Source organism: Lissotriton helveticus, chromosome 5_1 (genome assembly GCF_964261635.1).
Source record: "Lissotriton helveticus chromosome 5_1, aLisHel1.1, whole genome shotgun sequence".
In the NCBI taxonomy this organism is placed as follows: Eukaryota; Metazoa; Chordata; class Amphibia; order Caudata; family Salamandridae; genus Lissotriton; species Lissotriton helveticus.
The window spans coordinates 1,228,797,900-1,228,817,491 of NC_136065.1; the positions used below are offsets into that span (position 1 = coordinate 1,228,797,900).

Sequence of the window (19,592 nt, forward strand, 5' to 3'; positions counted from 1 at the left end):
AAAGCCATCGATGTGGAAAGTACTGCCGTCGTAAATTCCGAAACAAGGACAAGTTCTACACCAAATGTCGTTTCGGTTTTCCACGACCGGTGATTTCTAAAGGAAGAGTAAACAGTTTGATGTCTTCGCTGCGACATAATGTCATGAAGAAATCACCTAAAAACACATACAATTTGAAGAGGAACGAAGAGTCCAAGTACATCAACGACTACAACCCGGTGATTTTGTCCATGTGGAATGCTAACATGGATATACAGTTTGTGGCTGATAACTGTATGGCTGTGGCTCGGTATGTGACGTCTTACGTCACCAAAAAAGAGAAGACAGAATTGAAGGATATGTGGGAGGACATTTCCCATGAAAAGAGCCTCAGCAAGAAGTTGTACAGTTTCAGTCTGAAGATGTTGTCGCATCGAGAAATTGGAGCTTACGAATGCTCTGACCGGTTGTCTTCAGCAAGTCTCTATGCCAAGTCCAGGAGTATCGTTTGGGCGAGTCTTGGTCTTGCTGCAACGCGTAATCGAGTTCTCAAACCTGTGCGGGAAATTGAGTATTTGGCGGAAAAGGAGCCAAACAGTACCGACATTTTGAAGACCAACATGTTGGATACATATTATCCAAATAGAAGCAGTCACCTCGACAATGTTTGTCTGTATGAGGTTCTTCAAAATTACATATTCAAGAGGAACATCAAAGAAGATACTGAGAAAGGAGTGTATGCTGTAATAGGAAGTGAGGGATGTCTGGTCAAGCAAAGAAAATGCCACTTGGTAAACCATCGAAAATTGAGTGGCGAATCTCCTGAAAAAAATGAGTTTTTCTATTTAGCACTTTTGCAACTTTTCAAGCCTTGGCGTGCAGAAGAGGAACTGCTTGGAAATTTCCTCTGTTACGAAGACTCTTTCAATGCCGCCAAGGAGACCATAGAATGTCCTGCTTTTCCCAAATATGTAGAAATGTTGAATGCGGAAATTGAGCAGGAAGCAACGATTGCAGCCGAGATTGCCAGAGACAGTTCTCAGGACAGTCAGAGTTCTGCTTCATTGAGTCAGGATCCACTAGGAGGACCTGTTATCGAAAATGAAGCTGCCACTGCCATGAATGAAGTGGAAAGAGCCATGGCACATGCTCAGGAGGATGCGGTTAACTTAGAAGAGTTGGAAAGACAACTCAACGTTGAGCAGAGGAAAATATATGACGAAGTTACCATGCAAATTGATCATGGATTAAGTCATGACAAGAAAGAATGCTCATGTACGTCGTTGAAGCCTGTCCGACTGTACGTGAGTGGAGAAGCGGGAACTGGAAAAAGTTTCCTCATTAAAGCAATTTCATGCTATTTGCAGGAAAGGACAGAGTCATCGCTGTCTTGTGTTGTCACCGCTCCAACTGGACTGGCAGCACATAACATTAAAGGGATTACTTTACATCGTTTACTGATGCTGCCAGTGGAGCATGACAACAAATTACAATATCACAAGCTATCTGGAGATGCTTGTTTTGAAGTTTCAAGAATCTTGAGGAAAATGAAACTTCTTACATTGACGAAGTAAGCATGGTTTCCAATGTCATGCTTGCCTTTGTGCATTTGAGGATGCAAGAAGTTCTCAAAACAGAGTATGATGTGTTATTTGGTGGCAAACACATCATTGTTTTCGGAGATCTTCTGCAGCTGACACCAGTGAAAGGGCAACCTGTGTTCAAAATGCTCACGCATGAAGATACCAGGAAGTGCCTAGGCAGCATTGGCAACGTCAATATATGGTTAAACTTCAATTATGCTGAACTGCATGAAAATATGCGTCAGGCGAAGGATGAAGTTTACAAGACTATTCTACAAGATGTTAGAATTGGAAAAGTGACCGAGCATGGGAAAGAAGCTTTACATGCACGATTACTGTCAAATTTATATCCAGAACAAGATGTTGTGCCTGAGAATATTTTTCAGAAAATTACTGATAAGAAATCTGGAATATGTTTGATGCCAACTCTTGCAGAATGTGCCAAATTCAACAACAAAATGTTGCATTTAGAAAAGCAAGACATTGTGAAACTGGAAGCTATTGACAGAGTAGAGCATATGGGATCAACAATTATTTTGTCTGAGAATCTGAAAACAAAATTGGATTCATTAGAGAAGAGTATATCTAAAACTGCAGGTTTTGAAAAGACTCTGAATGTGTGCTTGAACTGCCGTATAATTTTAAGAAGGAATTTACATGTTGAAAGAGGTCTGGTAAATGGATCAATGGGTAATGTTGTTGATTTTGTAAAATACAGAAATAGAGATGGAATTGAATTTTTAAAAATTAAATTTGATGGCATTGAGGAAGTACAGCTAATTGGTCGTTGCTCTGCTAGATTTTTGCTTGTAAAAGACTTATATGTTCGCCGTAAGCAGTTTCCTGTTTGCTTGGCATATGCGGTGACAATCCATAAATCGCAAGGTTTAAGTGTAGACTGTGCATTGGTGAATATTGGCAGTTCTGTGTTCAAGGAGGGTATGGCATACGTGGCATTGTCACGAGTTAGAACTTTATCGGGATTGTACTTGATTGAGTGTGATGTCACAAACATTTGTGCGGATCTAGATTGTGTTAAGGAATACAATAGGTTAAGAAGAGAGTATGCGTCACATTTGCCTCAGTATCCTTTGTTTGAGAAACGTGTGGTAGGCCGGAAACGAACAAATGTGACCAATACTGGGGAGGTTGTAGCAAAAAGACGAAAAGTCGATGAACCTAAAATTACAAGCAGAAACAAAAAGAATTCTGTTGAAGATGTTGTTGGTTTTCAATTTGAAAACAGTTCTGGTGTCAACTGCTATGCTAATGTAGTGGTTAATGTTTTGTTATCTCTAGAAAATGTAAAAGAAGAGATTGTGGTCAATTCTGATCAAAGATTTTGCAGTTTGTTAAATTCTGTGTTAGAGAAATGTAGCACTGATAGAAGAAACATAGAAAGTGTGTCTGAAATTCGAAATCTGTTAGACAGATGTTCAGGCCAAACACAATTCTCTCAAAATATTCAGCAAGATTGTCAGGAGTTTTTAATGTATATGCTTGATGTATTGCATGCTGAAGGTGTAGATGTAGATCAGCTGTTTGGGCTTTCTTATCAATGGCAGCATGACTGCGAGAACTGTATGGTATCAAGTACTACTAGTGTAGACTCAGAAAGATTTATATATTTAACTTTGCCAGACAGTAAATCAGTCTCCTTTAATAAGCTAGTAAAAGCAGCTGATCACAACATGGAGTGTAGCCAATGTAAATCTGAAATGATGTCAACATTATTTATACGAACATATGGCCAGTATGTCATTTTAATGTTCCAACGATGTAGGCCTGATGGAACAAAATTGACAACTTTAATTAAAAATTTGGTAGCTTCGCAGTTGTCAATATCAGGAAGGACTTTTGTAACTGCAGCAATTATATATCATGACGGCCCTTCAATAACATCAGGACATTACACAGCTTATTTAAAGTCTAGAAATGGCTGGTCATTCTGCAACGATTCTGTTTTAATTTTCAAAAAAAAATTGCCGTATGACCTTAAAAACTCTTACCTGGTGTTTTTAAAACCAAAATTTTAGGGAAATAATCTTGGGATTTGCTCTGTGGAATTTCAAGAGGTTCTAATGGCTCCTACACGATTTGGCCTTGAGGATAAGTGTAGTACAGAGACATAACTTTTTACCATAACACTGGACGTCATGGAGAAATACATGCACTTTGAATGAGTTCAGAAAAACTATTTCTTTTTATAAGCTAATTGAAGCAGCCAATCAAAACATAGAGTAGAGGGAATGTAAGTCTGCAACGCTGTCTACTGTTTTACATTGCTTTGTGATTGAAAGTGATGTAGAGAATTAAATAATTGTAGTAGTCATAGAGGTAGTGTAAGTCTGCTTCATAGTAAGCAGTATCAGTGTCATAGGAAATGTAGAACATGACTGAGCAAGAAGGGGAAGATATTACTATTCCAGGATTGTGAAAATGATCTTCAACATTTTAATTCTGAAAGTTGCGGAAATGCCAAATTACGGGATTGGCTTACAAGAAATCCAAGAGTTATAAATGGCTCTGACCAGATTTGGCCTTGTGGAAACTTGTGGTAGAGAGCAAGAAGTCATTTATTGCATGTAACGTGTTTTTAAAAACGATGGAGATTTTCTTTCAGAAAGTGGCGGGCTGAAAGTAATAACAGCACAAAAGAGTGTAAGCTGTTCATAGGACATCCTCGGACGTCATGGAAAGTAAGTTAACTTTAAGGAGTTCTGAATTTTGATTTCTTATGTTGTATGGGTTTTTTAAACACAATCATTTTGATTGTGTTTTTTTTCCCCCGCTGTTATATGATGAATACCTTCAAGTCACTGTTTTTAGTGAATTTTGATACATTCTGAGAACAGCAAAAATAAACCATTTAACATGTATAATTAATTCTGTACTGTTTGCATTTATGATGTATATGTAGAACTGTGTAGGAGGCATGGAGAAGGTGAGGCTTCTGTAAGTGTCAAAGTTGTTGCATGCAGTGCTGCACTTCTGCGTATTCTTTCATATGCTGGACTACATCTGCACAATGAGATACCTAAGCAAAGGAAACACAAGTGATGTGATTGTGAAATGAGCAAAATAAATTGCACGTATTTCATTTACATCACCTGTGTTTCCTATCATTACGAATCACATTGTGCAGATCAAGTTTAGGTCTGTCCAGGGAAACATAGGAGGTTTGGACTTTGTTCAAGAGTGCAGTGGACATGACTCACTTCATTGGTAGACCTTCACATGTATTATCTCCTCTGTACTCTTCAACAAGTGTAAATCTCATCTGCAACCCTGAGTAGGCCTCACCTCAAACAAACCTCTGGATAGTAGACATCTTATTGGCATCCTGAAGCAATTATTTAAAATTTTAGTGTCTTGCGACACTTTTCTGAAACAACAGCAATGCAAAAGATGCACCATGTTTTAAGATAGGCCTCACTTCATCTGCATCAAGATACTGTTAGTTTAAAATGTATATCTTTAGGACTGTGTAGGGGGCCTGGAGAAGCAGAAGCTTCTGTAAGTGTCAAAGTTGTTGAAAAACTGTTTATCCTTCAATCTTTTCCCTTGTCTTTTCTAATTTTTAAATACATGTTTTAATATTTTTCAAATGTTTGTTCTCTCTTTCACAGATTGAAAGTATAAAAACAAAAAGTGAGTAATTTAACGACAATTATAAGGTAAATGTTTTGTATTCTTTTCGTTACATTTCTATCACATTCACCTACTATTAGTTCCACAGCTTCATTTCTTTAACCCTCAGTTTCCTGCCTTTGCTACTTTCCTCATTCCTTTCTCTATTACCTACTTACTCAACTCCTTCCACTCTTTTCCTCAGTCCCTCTCTTCTCATAGTTCCTCACTCTTGTTCACTCACTCCGTCTCTATTACTCTTAGTGTCTTTGACTGATCACTCTATCACTACTTGTTCATAATGCTTTCTCTGTGTAGTTGAAGCACACTAAGGGGAATATTATGAACACAGCCAATAAAATTATTGCTCTTTTTATTGGCAGAAAACTGGTGCAAAAGTGGTTTTAGCTGCAGTTTTCTGCCACAAAAGCAGCTTTAGTGACACATTTCTGCCAATAAAAGCTGCAAAACTTTTATTGCCTATGTTGATGATATGGCTCTATGTTACTTACATTTCTTTGCTGTTTCAATTAATCTTTTTCTGTTATTTTTTGTTTTCTGTTTTCTATTTTTTCTCTCTGTTATTCCTCATGTTTTAATCTTATTTTGAACATTCACTCACATTCTCCAAGAAACTCTTCTTTGTTAATGTTATACTCTCTTTTTTTTTCTTTCACTTCGTTATCTATTTTGTTTTTCACAATTATACCCTCTTCTGTCTTTTCTTCGGTAAATAGATCTATTAAACAGTATCTCTTCTTTACTCCCTATAGCTGTCTTTCTTTTAACATCACTCTCTGTTTACTTTCCTTATACTTACACTTTTTAAAAAAAAAAAAAAATTTTGGTTAGCTCCCGGTCCGCGTACCGGGAAGCTAACCCGGGAGCGAACCAAAAGAAATAGAGCTTGCCAGAGTGCTAAACATTCTAGCAATTTTTTTGAAAGGGAAGGTAGTTCTGAAAAGAACTTTTTTTTTAATATTTTTGTTGTTTTATATATATTTTTTTTTTTTTGAACATTTTTTGTTTTTTTTGTATTTTTTGAACGATTTTATATTTTTTTTGGTTTTTTTGGGGGGGGGAAACAACAAAAAACAGGCGTTGAAAAGGGCTCAACAGGAGCAAAAAAAAAATTACTGGGGGCGGTTAGGGCAATCATGGTGTTCATACGCCAGGTTGAGTGCATTGATGCTCATGTTGCCACAAGCTAATAATGCACGACAGTGCATACATAAGTGAATCATGTGCCCAAAATTTTCTTGAATATTTGGCACAGTTTCCCGTGCCTCTTCTGGTGTTAGAGAAATCGGTATTGTTGGTCTGGCCACAGGAGTTGGTCTTGGATTGTCAAGCATATCCCTTATTTCCGCCCGGCTGTAATTTAGTGGATGCTTCCTTGTCATGTGCCTGTGCATTGTGTGATTTCCATAGCTATATTTTTTGTCCGTCCCTCTGGACAATTGTTCTTTGCATATGCGGCAGGTGACATACCTCGCATTGACTTTTTTTTGGCCACGAGGGATCGAATAAAACTGCCAGATGAAACTGGCTTTCTTTCTGGAAACCCGGGGCACCTCTTCTAAGAACTGTGGTTCTTCTCCCTCCTCATCCATTTCTTCATCTTCCTCCTCAGTGTTGGTAATGACCTGGGGAGGTGGCCCTCTCTTCCCATGAGGAGGTGGAGGTGGTGGTGGGGGTCCACCAGCTGAAGCTACCAATGAAGCCATTTTCCAACAAGCAAAATAGGTCTTCCTCTCACAATGATGAAAGTCAGAGTGAGGAAAGAAGGAGGGGTTTTCATCATTTGGGAAAAACAATACTTCTCAACCAATGAAAAGTGTTATTTTTAGGTCACCTGACCTAGCCTTACATCATTATGAAACCAAAAGTGAAATGAACCAATGAAAAGTTTTATTAACAAGTCACATGACCTCTCACGCTCATGTTACGCGCTGCGGAACGCGCCCCGGTTAGCTTCCGGGTCACTAAGCTTCGCGCCCCGGTCCGCGCCCCGGGACACTTCCGGGTGCGCTAACGCGGTACGTCACAAGACGCATTACGCGGCAACGCGATACGTCGCGTTTTCGCGAAGCGCCGCGGATCGCTTCCGGGGAGCTGCGTTTCGCGCCTCGGTCCGCGCCCCGGGGCACTTCTGGGTGCGCTAACGCAGTACGTCATAAGACGCATTACCCGGCAACGCGATACCGTCACTATGTTGATTTTTTACCGGTTCGCGGACCGGGTCGCGGCATCAAATTGAGCTAACGGGAAGCTTCCCGGTCCGCGGACCGGGAGCGAAACAAAAAAAATATTTAAAAAAAATTATTAATAAACATATAAAATATATTTTTGGATTTAAATAAGAATACATTTTACAGCTATAGATATTTGCTATTAAAAAACCATTGAAATTCACTGAAAAAACCATAGGTTATAAACCATATATAGTTAGGAATTAGCATTTACAAAACCTTGAAAATTCACTGAAAAAACCATAGGTTATACACCATATATAGTTAGGAATTAGCATTTAAAAAACCTTATTTTACTCACACAAAACCATTGAAATTCCATATATAGTTAGTTGCACTAACTATATATCGCGCACCCGCAATCCACTGCTGATGATGTCACATATTACATCATTCATGACATGGTCAGTGACATCACTGATGACATCACTGATGACATCTCAAATGACATCACTGATGACTCCACTGATGACATCTCATTTGACATCAATGACCACATCACTGATGATATCATTCATGTGACAATACAATGCATCTCCTCACATTTTAATATAACCTCTGTTTCACCCAGTGTTAAATACAGAGTATAATTTTTGAAACCATTGACACACCAATACTAGTTACTACATATGTACTCACTGATTCCTACGTCTACACACACATTCACTCATTCACCCATACAATCATTCATACATACAATCACTCATCTTTACAACACTATCATATGCACTCATACACCTATACAGACACTCACACTCTGCCACTCATCCATGGAGTTACTCACACACCTAGTCAGTCCTGTAAAGAATCAATCACACTTCCATTTTCTTGTCTATACAGTTAAACATAGAGCACCTTACATTTTCAAACATATACTAACACATACTTACCTTGTTATACAATCATTGATATAAGTACACATTGATCTGCACAGAGTCACACACCTCCCAGCCAGCCACACACACACTCAGTCTCCCATACAAATACTTGGACAATCAATCAATAACCCATATAGTTACTCATATAGCTACTGATCAACACATGCAGCAGTTTACAGAACAACAGACATAATGATGCACAAATTAAGACAGTTTAGTCACTAACCCATGCACTCAGTGAGATACATTTAATCACTCACTCATACAGTCAGTCATGCACCTACTAAATCCTTCATCCAGACACTTATACATCCACTCATTCTTCAATATGTAAGACATATTTAAACTTTACAGAAACATAAAATCACTGGATGTTGTTATCAGTGATGTCATCAGTGATGTCATTTGAGATGTCATCAGTGATGTCATCAGTGATGTCACTGACCATGTCATGAATGATGTAATATGTGACATCATCAGCAGTGGATTGCGGGTGCGCGATATATAGTTAGTGCAACTAACTATATATGGAATTTCAATGGTTTTGTGTGAGTAAAATAAGGTTTTTTAAATGCTAATTCCTAACTATATATGGTGTATAACCTATGGTTTTTTCAGTGAATATATATATATATATATATATATATATATATATATATATATATATATATATATATATATATATATATATATATATATATTTTTTTTTTTTCTGCAAATAAATATTGCTTAAAAAGGATACTTGCGTGCTTACCGTTTTTCGCGCTGTTCGTGTTGGGATCGATATATATATAAATATATAATGTGAGGAGCATAATATGCTATCTATTACCATTATTGAGTGTGGGAAGAGGTCATGACAAAGGAGGTGTGAAGCCTTGATTGGGTCATGACGACCCTCCACTCCATCAGTAATAGTGATAAATAACATGTTTTCTCTGTATAACTGAATATATGATTTGCTATTGTTCCACGCACAGTAGTGATTAACTAAGGTATATAAACATCTCCATAGGACAAGAGTTACATTTTTGCAGCAAGAAAGAATCACCTTAATTAAGCTTTCGATGTTGGGCCTCTAGCTTTTTGCCTGCCAGCTGATTCTAGAAGGGAATCTTTGAGCACTAAAAAGTAGTTTTCCTTGCGCTGTATTAATATTAGAGTAAAAGTATGTTTATTAGTAAACCTGATCCAAATAAAAAAAATTATTTGTGCACATTTTTTGGGATTGGCATAGCAGCCGGGGTTGGACATCCATTGAGGGTGGACACAGGGCCTTGCTGAATGGCAAGTCCTGCGTCCCAGCTGCTCTGTGAATGGCCAAATGGTGTGCACTGCTGGGGTTGGAGACATGAGGTCGATGGGGTGCTAGGTCTAACTGGAGACCAAGGCCTGCCCTAGCCCAGCTGCATAAGGCCAGCGGTCACGTTCTGTGGGCGTTGGACACCCGCGGCTCTGCGGTTCACCCCTGATGTCCTAAGTTTTATTCACGCTCAATGACTAGGGCATCATTATATTGCTGGTTGGACTCTCACCCGACTGGCACCGTTGCGAAAGAGGGACTGCCTGACAAGGAGTAGGCAGTTCCACTGCCCTCATTGCAATGCAACCGCTTTCACTGCTGTCGCAAAGTGTATATTTTCTATTGTGGCTTGTGCTGACGGCTGCAGTACAAATCACAATAGAAAATATACAATTCAAAATCCTCCCTGCAACCTGGTGCAAGGATGTTTAGGGGCCACCATGGGTGCTTCTAGACCCCAAAGTTACTTTCCACCTGTCATTTCATGGCACTAGAACTGCCATGAAAGGGCAGGTGGAAAGGGACATTGTAATCCCTACTTTGGTCCCTGAGAAGGGACCACCCCTAATGTAGGATTACTAACCCTCCGATGGTCCGGCGGGCTCCTTCAGCCAGTCAGAAAACATTGGACACTCCCTCCCCCTGCTGCCTCTGACCGCACGTATTGTAATGCGTTGGTTTGACCGCAGCAGCTGATGGCGGTCGGACTGCATCCGATGAACCCCCTATTCTTTTGTTTCACTATAGAAGAACCTTATTTAGTTTTGTGTACTTTTAATTTTTTAGGATTAAACAACACAACACAACAACAACTGTGGAATTGCTCAATTTCTTTGTGCTCTTGCACACCATTCTCCAATGAAGAGCACCGTCATGCAGCCAAGGCAGTGCAAGCCAATAGGGGTGAAGCATGGTTCACCTTCAACCTTCTGCTGCAGGATCTCGTTTTGCGTTGTGTCGTGAGAACGGAAGGCTTGCTGTAATGAGTTGGTGGATGTAAATGCAACCTCTTCATAGTCCCTCTTCTCTTTGGCTACCATAAATTGTCCTAAATTGCCTAAATCCCAAACATTACCATGCTAGTGCTTCAGTGATGTTCCAATGAGTATTTCCCAGATCTTTCAGGGCTGAGTTGCTTTTCAAGTAATGTACATGTGACATATTTTGAAGGTACGTTTTTTGTGACCAGCCTGGGTGGTAGAGAATTGCTCAGGTGGAGACCTGATTTCTTTGGTCTGATCTAAATTGGTAACCAGTGCAACTTCCCATGGATTATCTCTGTGTTGCTCAGTCTGCCCAGAAGCAATAGTTAAAATTGGCAAAAGTTTGTGCTCCCTAAAAAGGAAATAGAGCGGGAAACCAGCAGGTGGTCTCTGCTGTGGCACTCCTGGAGCAAGTGTTTTGTGATTGTAATATAAGTACAAGAACTATTTGACTATAACAGTCACAGAAATGTAATGAAATCTTTCTAATTGTCTCCAGGGATTCGTAAATCCTCCACATTTCCCCCAGGAATTCCCACAAGTTATAGTATCTCTTTCTGGAACCAAAAATGGCTTATTATCTGGAAATTTTGTGAGACTGTTGCAGCACCTTAGAATTGTGTCTATGTGAGTTTCAAGGATCTGCAAATCTAAAAACACAAAAAGTGAGCATTCTGATTGGTTAAACAATCCAGACTATCTGAAAAGGACCCCAGCCTATTGAAACCATGAAGCCACTGAAAAAGAGAAAAGAGACTCCTGATTTGTTAAACAATCCACTCTATAAGCAAAATAAACCCATAGCCTCCAGAGAAAAGGAACCTATACTTTGAAAGACACAATTTTGCCTTGGTCTTTTCAAAGAGACAGCCATATAAATTGATTCCTTCAACGTCATGGTATTTGATCCACAGAAGCAAGCCAGGCAGCAGCCATGGCACAGGAAAGGCAATCTTCTGCTCAGCAGGATGATGATATTGTGATGGTGCTTTCTACATCAAGGTCTCTTGCTGCTCATCAAACAAAAAGTGAGAGTTTTGGTGTGGAAGTTTTCCACTCACCCAACTTGTGATAAGAAGTGTAATAATGACAGTAGAGTCGCATGCACTCTGTGACCATGAGCTACAGTATTGACTTCCAGTTGTGTACTTGTTCCAGACAACTGGATGAGGGAAAACATGGGGCATTGTATCTGAAGAAGTACTCTTGGGTGGATATGCACGGATAGTTGAGGGATGAGGAGGAATAAAAAGAGACCCAGCCACAATATGTGCAATAACAAGTCAAAGAGCACAATGGTTGACGCCCCCAGTTTAGTCAATATTCTTTACCTGGTGAAATAAAATCATCTGTTTGGAAGAGATGAACAAATAAGGGATCTCTTTGGCAGTAAAGGTCAGTATGAAAATGTCAGAAAGATTTTTAACCAAAGTTTAATAAAAGAAATCAAGTAATAAAAAAAGAAAATTCGGCACAAAAATTGTAAAAAAAAGATAATTTGTGGGTTGTGTGCATGAACTAGCTGTAGACTGGGTCCTGCAACTCAACGAGCTGCACAATGCTGAAGGTGTTATGCAGTGGAAGGAAGCCCACCCATGTTGCTTGGGTTGTAGGCCTTGCTAGCTCCTTGGCTCTATAGCCCACTCCTCTGTGTACAAACTAATTCCAAGCATAGCAGGGCTTGGACACCCAGGGGCATTGGAGTGTGGGACCTGGAGTGAGGCCAAGCCCTGTGGCCCACCACCACTTTGCATGGCGCAAGGTCATGCACAGCGAGTGTCAGATGTCTTTAAAGTTGTGGTGTAGTGCCTGGCCAATGGCCATTTGGGAACAGGTTCTGAGTCGACAACCTCCATTAACTGGGTAATGCCCATATGGGGACAGGGGGGAAACATCATTAACAACGAAGGCAGTACTACGCGTAACGTTTACAACGAGGCACTTACCACGTAAACGTCTTTCCAACGCGTATGCCTTCAACGATCGTATTTACCACGAAAAAAAAAAACCGAAGGATTAAATAGGGGGGTTGGGGGGGGTCTCCCCCCCCATAAAAAAACGATCCCGCCGTGCCGAAAAAAACAGTGTCATAAGAGAGGAAGCGGAATAAACTTCCGCTTCCTCTTTATGACGTAAGAACGACGTGGCAAAGAAGATGAGGGGAAAACGAATTCCGTGGTAACGCATGCGTGGAAAAGGCATGCGTTGCAACGGAATTCGTGGTAACGACATATAACCGGGACAGGGTACTACTGCAGCAAATTCTCTCGTATGCACAGTGATGACTGACAGAAGAGTTTGAGGTCAACTGCTCGGCCCTTTTCCAAGATGCATTGAAAATCAGTTGAATTTATCCAGTTAGTCCAATCTTCAAAGCACTAGCTGAAAATACCCAACTCTAACATTTGATACACCTATACACAGTTCTCATGAGATGATTCTAGCAGGTTAAAGCAAGATGCTACAATCTTATGCTTGTTAGGATCTCAGGACCTTCCACAATTCAAACGTTTTTCTGTGTCCTTCAAAATGAAATTATCGGTATCTAGATGAGGTACAGCAGCAAGTAAGTACCCTGAATTAGCTTTTCTTTAAAAGATACCATGATTAGCAAAAGAAAACATTTCTTTACATGGGAAAGAAAGAAAACAAAGCATCACATTGATTAGTTAGAACTCTAGCTTCACCTATAAATAAAATGTTCATTTGTCCCAAGCAAGATGGCAAAAAACAGTAGCCTTTTTAGCTATTCGCCTACATTAGCTATTGTAAATTTAAACGTAATTAAACATACATTTTCTCCTTCAAAATGAATTACTGATAAGGTTACGCCCTCATGTCTTTGAAATCTTCAGCCCAGCAAAGCACGTCTCAGCCGGTCAGGTGGGTAAGCATGTAGCAGGTATAAAGTCCCTGGCTGCATGACCCTGATATGGAGAGTGCCTTACAGTCTGACCTTTGCTCAGCCTCACAGACGCTCATCATGCTTTGAATAATTGAGAAGTGGCCCGTCGTTTATAATGGTGGGCCCCCCAAGCAGGCTGATATCACTAACCAAACTTATTTACATACAGTATTCACTAACAGATGCAAGAATGGATTTGTACCCCTAGAGGTGAAAGGTTCAAACCACATGACCCAATTTATTTTGAGCCTCCTTGGTTCAGTCAACTTATGTGCTAATTCTGCATTTTCTCTTCTTGCAGATGCCATCCCCGCATCAACAACAGGTAACAGTTACAAATCATTCACTGCTGTGTGGCATGCATGTTCCACCTTGAGCACTTACGGATTGTTCTTTTCTTTTCTTTGCCAGCTAAATCCAATGTTTCTGGAAGTACGTCTGCCCCAGGTAGGACATTTGGTGTTACATTAGTGTTTCCATTATAGAAATGTGCTTTAAAGATGTCAATGTTTTGGTTTGTTCCAAACAAGTGAAACTAAATGGTGATTTCAATTGTGAGTTCAGAGCAGCAAATTCTGCATTAATATATCTTCAGGAGAAAAAACATTATTCCACTGTTTTCCCTTTTCCTGATTCTGTAGCCCGAAAATATGAGGGTAGTCAGCTTTGCGATGATTGGTAAATTTTTGTTTAGATGTGTTAGTAATGTAATGGTGACTAGTAACCTCCCAATTCTTGAATATCATACTCCACTGCCAACACATGGAAGTGAATTCTGTAAAATAAGTTTCCTGAAGCTGATCTTCTCAGGTGTTTAAAATTTTAGTTCATGCATGCCACAGTGCCAAAGGTCTCATCTGAAATGAGCATGGGCCATAATTAATTGTAAAAAAGCATGCTCATGTTCCTACTCACTAAATCACTGGAAGTCATTACGTATGGGAAAAAACACAAGTCAAGCCCTTGGACCTACCATTCCCATCAGTTAACCTGTATGGGTACCTTTATCAGGTCCAGAACATTTAAAACTGCACCCTGCCTGTGTGATTTCAACAAATCCCTTAGATTGGAGCTTTAACTGCCAGTTTACTTTTTTTTAAAGGCATGAAATAATCATGGTGCACAAAACATGGTTTTCTTCTCTTTACAATTTTAATCATTCTAAGATGCTCTTGATGGCTTCTGCTGAAGGCTCTACATGCAGTATTGACATACCTTCTAGCCAGCCTATGAGTGTGTTTCCAAAAGATAAGGCTTACATTGCATGAAAAAGATGATCATTAATATCAGCCAGAATTTGGGGACAGTTCAATTCATAGTGTGCCATTGTACAGACTTGCAATCAGGCTGCACTACATACATAATCCAGATATTTGTAGTGAACACCAACTAAGTAAACTTTCAGCAACCAAGCAACAGGAGTCCATACTTCTCCACTGACTACAATGCAAATTATGTTGTAAAATGTTCTACTCCTTCGTGTTAGGCCTCAGGAATGTGATTGATGTCCGCACTTAACTGCTTTGAACTTTGGTATTTCCTGATTGGGTGACGGAAAAGGAGGGCATTAGTGTGGTGGTGCAGTCTAGTCTTCCACCACAAGAATTATGCTGCAATATATTGTGGGGAAAGTTATCCCGCGGCAGTTGGGGAGCCACAACCGGCTCGTACAGATATACGTTCTTCCTCTCCAATAAAGACGTACTTTCTTCAATATCCTGTATATGTACGATTTGTTTAGGGTGGAATTAACCTTACAATTTGGAAACGAGCAGATAGTACCCTGCTTCATCGGTCACTTAAGGTGCAATTGTGCAATTTGCTAAATAAATTTACTGGCAATACTGAGAAGCCTGTCGTTGTGGAACCAATGCATGCGACGAACTACCTGACTGCGTAGATGCAGAGAAAGCAAGAACAACGTGTCAATCGGGACATTCAGGTACTAATAGAGACCCCCGAGCGGAGAGCTTTGCATGTGGTAACTTTTGATTCCGTGTGGAGAGGGAGAGCAGCTACTACGTTATTAAAGGACTTTGGGAGAATTTTAAAGTTCGCATCCTGAACACACATCCATGCAAGTGCCGGCGCATTTAGAAGAAATTAAGCGCGCTTAACGCTAATGTAACTTTTCCACATCCCTGTGAGAAAAAGAAGGTGCGCACTTCTTTGGTGGCCATTTTAGATTCGGTGGAGCAGCGGCAGCCATTTTAAGAGGTGTGATTGTACGAGGATTCCCTCAGCGTTGAGTAAAGTTATACCAACTTGACCTTTGCGCATCTCTTTACGGTGATGCGCACACCATAATTAGCATTTGGATTGGGAGGAAGAACATTGCCTGTAGCTAAATAGGACTACGCTTACCTCCCCATAAAGCGTGTGAAGTCTCCTCTCAGGCACATACTCGGTGATGTGCACACCACAGAACTTCATGAGACCATTATGCCTTGATGTGTGATAGTACTGTGAGAGCAAAATAGATGCACCGAACTGCAGCGTGTCTGCTTACAGGGCACCCAACAGTGACATGCACACTTATTATAAGCAACAAAGATTGTTAATGTTAATGAAGTAATTGCTGCAGCACCATCCATAGTTAATTGAGCAGCAGCTCCTGCTGTTTCAACAGTGTTTCTAAGTACTGGTTGCATTGTCATTTGATAGTACAGTATTCTGGTAAGCATTCAACAAGTGTGCACAGACCTGCTCTTTGACAAATCATATCCCTTTTCTATCAAAACCAGGGAGCCGGCAATTAAATGGACTGACCTGAAATGTTACTTTCTTTATTACTTATCTGCCCTTGAAGATGAGGGTACTGAGGAATTCTCCAGCAAACGGAAAAAGAAAATCCTGCTGCAAAATTTAGGCCCTGAAGGGTTGAGAGTGTATGATGAAATGGTAAAAAAAAACAGAGGTACAGGTGAGGAAGATGTCTTCCAGCACATTTTAGAGGATTTAGACGGGCATTTCCAACCAGTGGTTTGTGCTGCCATTGATAGGTACAATTTCTATCAAAGAAAACAAAGCAACACTGAATCGGTTGAAAACTATGTGGCTGCACTAAAGAAGCTGGCTGTACATTGTTAACTTGCTACCTTCATGATGACTTTATTCGTGATCAGGATGCACACAGTCAATACTAATATACAAGTGAAGTTATGGGTTTCTGGTAATGCCCCCCTCAATGAGATAATAGTGATTGTAAAGAAAGCAGAAATGTCAAAAAGATGTGCCATTGCAGCTATGAAGGATACCGATAGTAGCCCCACTGTGTGCAAAGTATTAGACAAGAAAGGTGCTAGTGGCAAGAATGCCCCTACTGCAGGGAACACAAGTAGTAAGAAGCCCATGAGAAAGTATGCAGGGCATAGTAGAGGTCTAGATGACAAACAGCTTCGTTGTTACAGATGTGGTAGCCAGATGCACATGGCAAACAACTGAAATTGTCCTGCGTTTCATACAAAATGCTCTTTTTGTGGCATTGTAGGACACTTTGGTAAAGTGTGCAAGAGGAAGCCATGTAATGCCACTGTAAAATGCTTGTTGTATGAAACAGACTCTGAAGAATGGGAAGATTGTGTCAATGATGATTGTGTATTATGCATTGAAGAACATGTACTAGGCATTGATAACATTGTAAGGAAAAAAACATCCTGCATTGTAAACATTAGGGGTGTGCACACATCAATGGTGGCGGACTCAGGCTTGCCATACACTATACGTTAAAAAAAAGGTATAGGAAAATTATTTTGTAGGAGACATAGGAAATCAACTACACCCAACTGATGTACATCCATTCACAGGGGAGAAAATCCCCATAGTGAGGTTTAGACAACTAAGATTTACATTTAAGGGGAGAGAAACCACAGGGAAGTTATATGTTGCGGGAAAAGGGCTCTTCGTCCTGGGGTGGGTGGACCAGGGAGCCTGGGGCATCACACTCAACCCTGGTGGCGAAGACCAGGTACTGATGACAAGCATCCCACCTACACCTCAGACAGACCAGAAGATTTTCCAGTTTTACACCACAGAGAAGTTGAAGGAAACACTATGGGGACCAAATCCCAGGTTGAGGAAGCAGATAGGGGTGCAGTTCCACAGATGTACACCCGCACTGGTAGGACTGTGGTGTTACCCCAAAAATATATTGAATGCGATATGCAAAAGACTTGAGACTTCACTTTTCAGCTTATTTAGATCCTGTTGAGTGGGGGTACAGCCATCATAATCCTTCCCCCGATTCCTTCCTTCCTTTCAAACTCTCTCTCTCTCACTCACTCACTCACTTCTCTTACCCCCTGCCCGCCTGTGCTTTCCATCTCCCCCCCACCTACGCCAGCTGTAGGCCTTCATCTCTCACGTACTGTTATCCATAAACAGTGTTACCTGTCAGCAACCACTCCTGTGGTGTTAAGTTCATACTATGAAAGTTTTATGTATGCTCTGGAGGAGGTATCCATTTTGTTTTTGAATGTAACCCTCCTCCTTATTGTTAAAGTAGATTGCGTATTGGAGATACAAACCACTTAGGGGCACCCCCTTCTGTTTTATCTTTGGTTTTGTAAAGGAGGAAGATGTGTGGTGTTGCAGTCTAGTCTTCCACCACAAGACTTGTGCCGCAATGCATTGTGGGAGTAGTTATCCCTCAGCAGCTGGGGAACCACCACCGGCTCATACAGATGTACTTTCTCCCTCTCCAATAAAGTCGTACTTTCTTCAATATCTGTATATATACGATTTTAGGGTGGAATTAACCTTACAATTGGCACTGAGTTGTTGACTGTAAACTCTGAAGAACAATGGGTAGAACCCGACCTGGCTAATGTATTGAGATGAAAGGATAAACAACAGGTGTAGTTTAAATGTTTTCCATACACTCTTTTGGCCAAAACTATCCCTTTTTCTAAAGAGCCAAGAAGCTGTAAGGGTTGCGCATGTTGGACTTGGCACTTTCTGCAGAGTCACCTCAAAACCTTTTGCCTTCACCCCTCCCTTTTTCCCTTTTTTACCAGCGAAGCAGTGCAAACGTGATTGTGCTCTCTCCCTAAAACATGTCAAAGTCACATCTAATTTACTTATTATAAGTCCCGCTATATAGTACTACACATACCCAGGGATTTCAAATCAAATAGGGGTGGGCTAAACTCCGGGAAATTCATCAGGGATGCAGAAAAACTCTGTGAGATTCCGCAGAATTCCACCAGTAGGTGGAAAATATGCAAAAAGCACTGCTCGTGCTGCAATTTAGCGCCAGTAGTGCGAGCGTTGCTGAAAATGAGCGCAAACTGCACCATACATTACACAAGAGCACGTAGCCATTTGAGTAAATTGTTTCTGCCGGTTGGTTACAAAATCATGCTAGTGGACCCCAAATTTTGATCGCGCCTGCCAGCACATATAATGTGGAGCCTCGTGAGAGAATAATTGAGCCATATGGAATTTGGCTAGAACTCCATATTTGAGTAACGAAGAGTGGGCAATATTCTGCAGGCGGGATGGAGCATTCTGCCCACCCCAAAAATTAAATACTCCTATTAGTCCTGTAGCACTCATTGAGCCACCCACTACAGTGGCCATTTAAAACATGCTCAGGACTGTCTTCACTGCTAAGTAGCCCTCCATTCATCTACATGGTGCCAAGTGCAGTTGAGTGGGGTTAAGGGACTGACCCAGAAAATACCCATTCTGAATGGACTTAAGCAGGGATGTTTATTTGCTCCACTGTTATTTTCTTTATTCCATAATGATTTGCCAGATAGTTTCTTAGAAGTAAAAAACTACCTTCCAAAAATAGCATTAACAAATATTCATATTTTAATGTACGCTGACGACGTAGCTTTGTTTGAGCTTACCCCCTACTGGCCTCCAGCATAATCTGGATGCACTTTTCAGGTATGCAGACACTAAACCTCTCTAAAACAAAAGTGGTCCCATTTAGGGGTAGGAGACATTCCCTTTATTTTACCTGGAAGTTAGGAGGGAGACTATTAGAAGTGGCAAAGACGTACACCTATTTGAGTAGAGTCTTTTGTCAGACATTAGAATCTAATTTCCACTCCTAGCAGTTGGAATTTAA

General features: G+C 40.5%; 1 protein-coding gene across 1 annotated transcript in view; it reads left to right on the forward strand.

Moving 5' to 3' along the window:
• Window positions 1-19,592, forward strand: part of LOC144752607 (scavenger receptor cysteine-rich domain-containing protein DMBT1-like) — a 1,088,995-nt gene that overhangs the window by 571,896 nt on the left and 497,507 nt on the right. Inside the window, exon 32 of the mRNA XM_078640489.1 lies at window positions 1,357-1,371. Within this exon, the coding sequence (XP_078496615.1) occupies window positions 1,357-1,371 (15 nt within the window). The remainder of the gene's footprint in view (window positions 1-1,356; window positions 1,372-19,592) is intronic.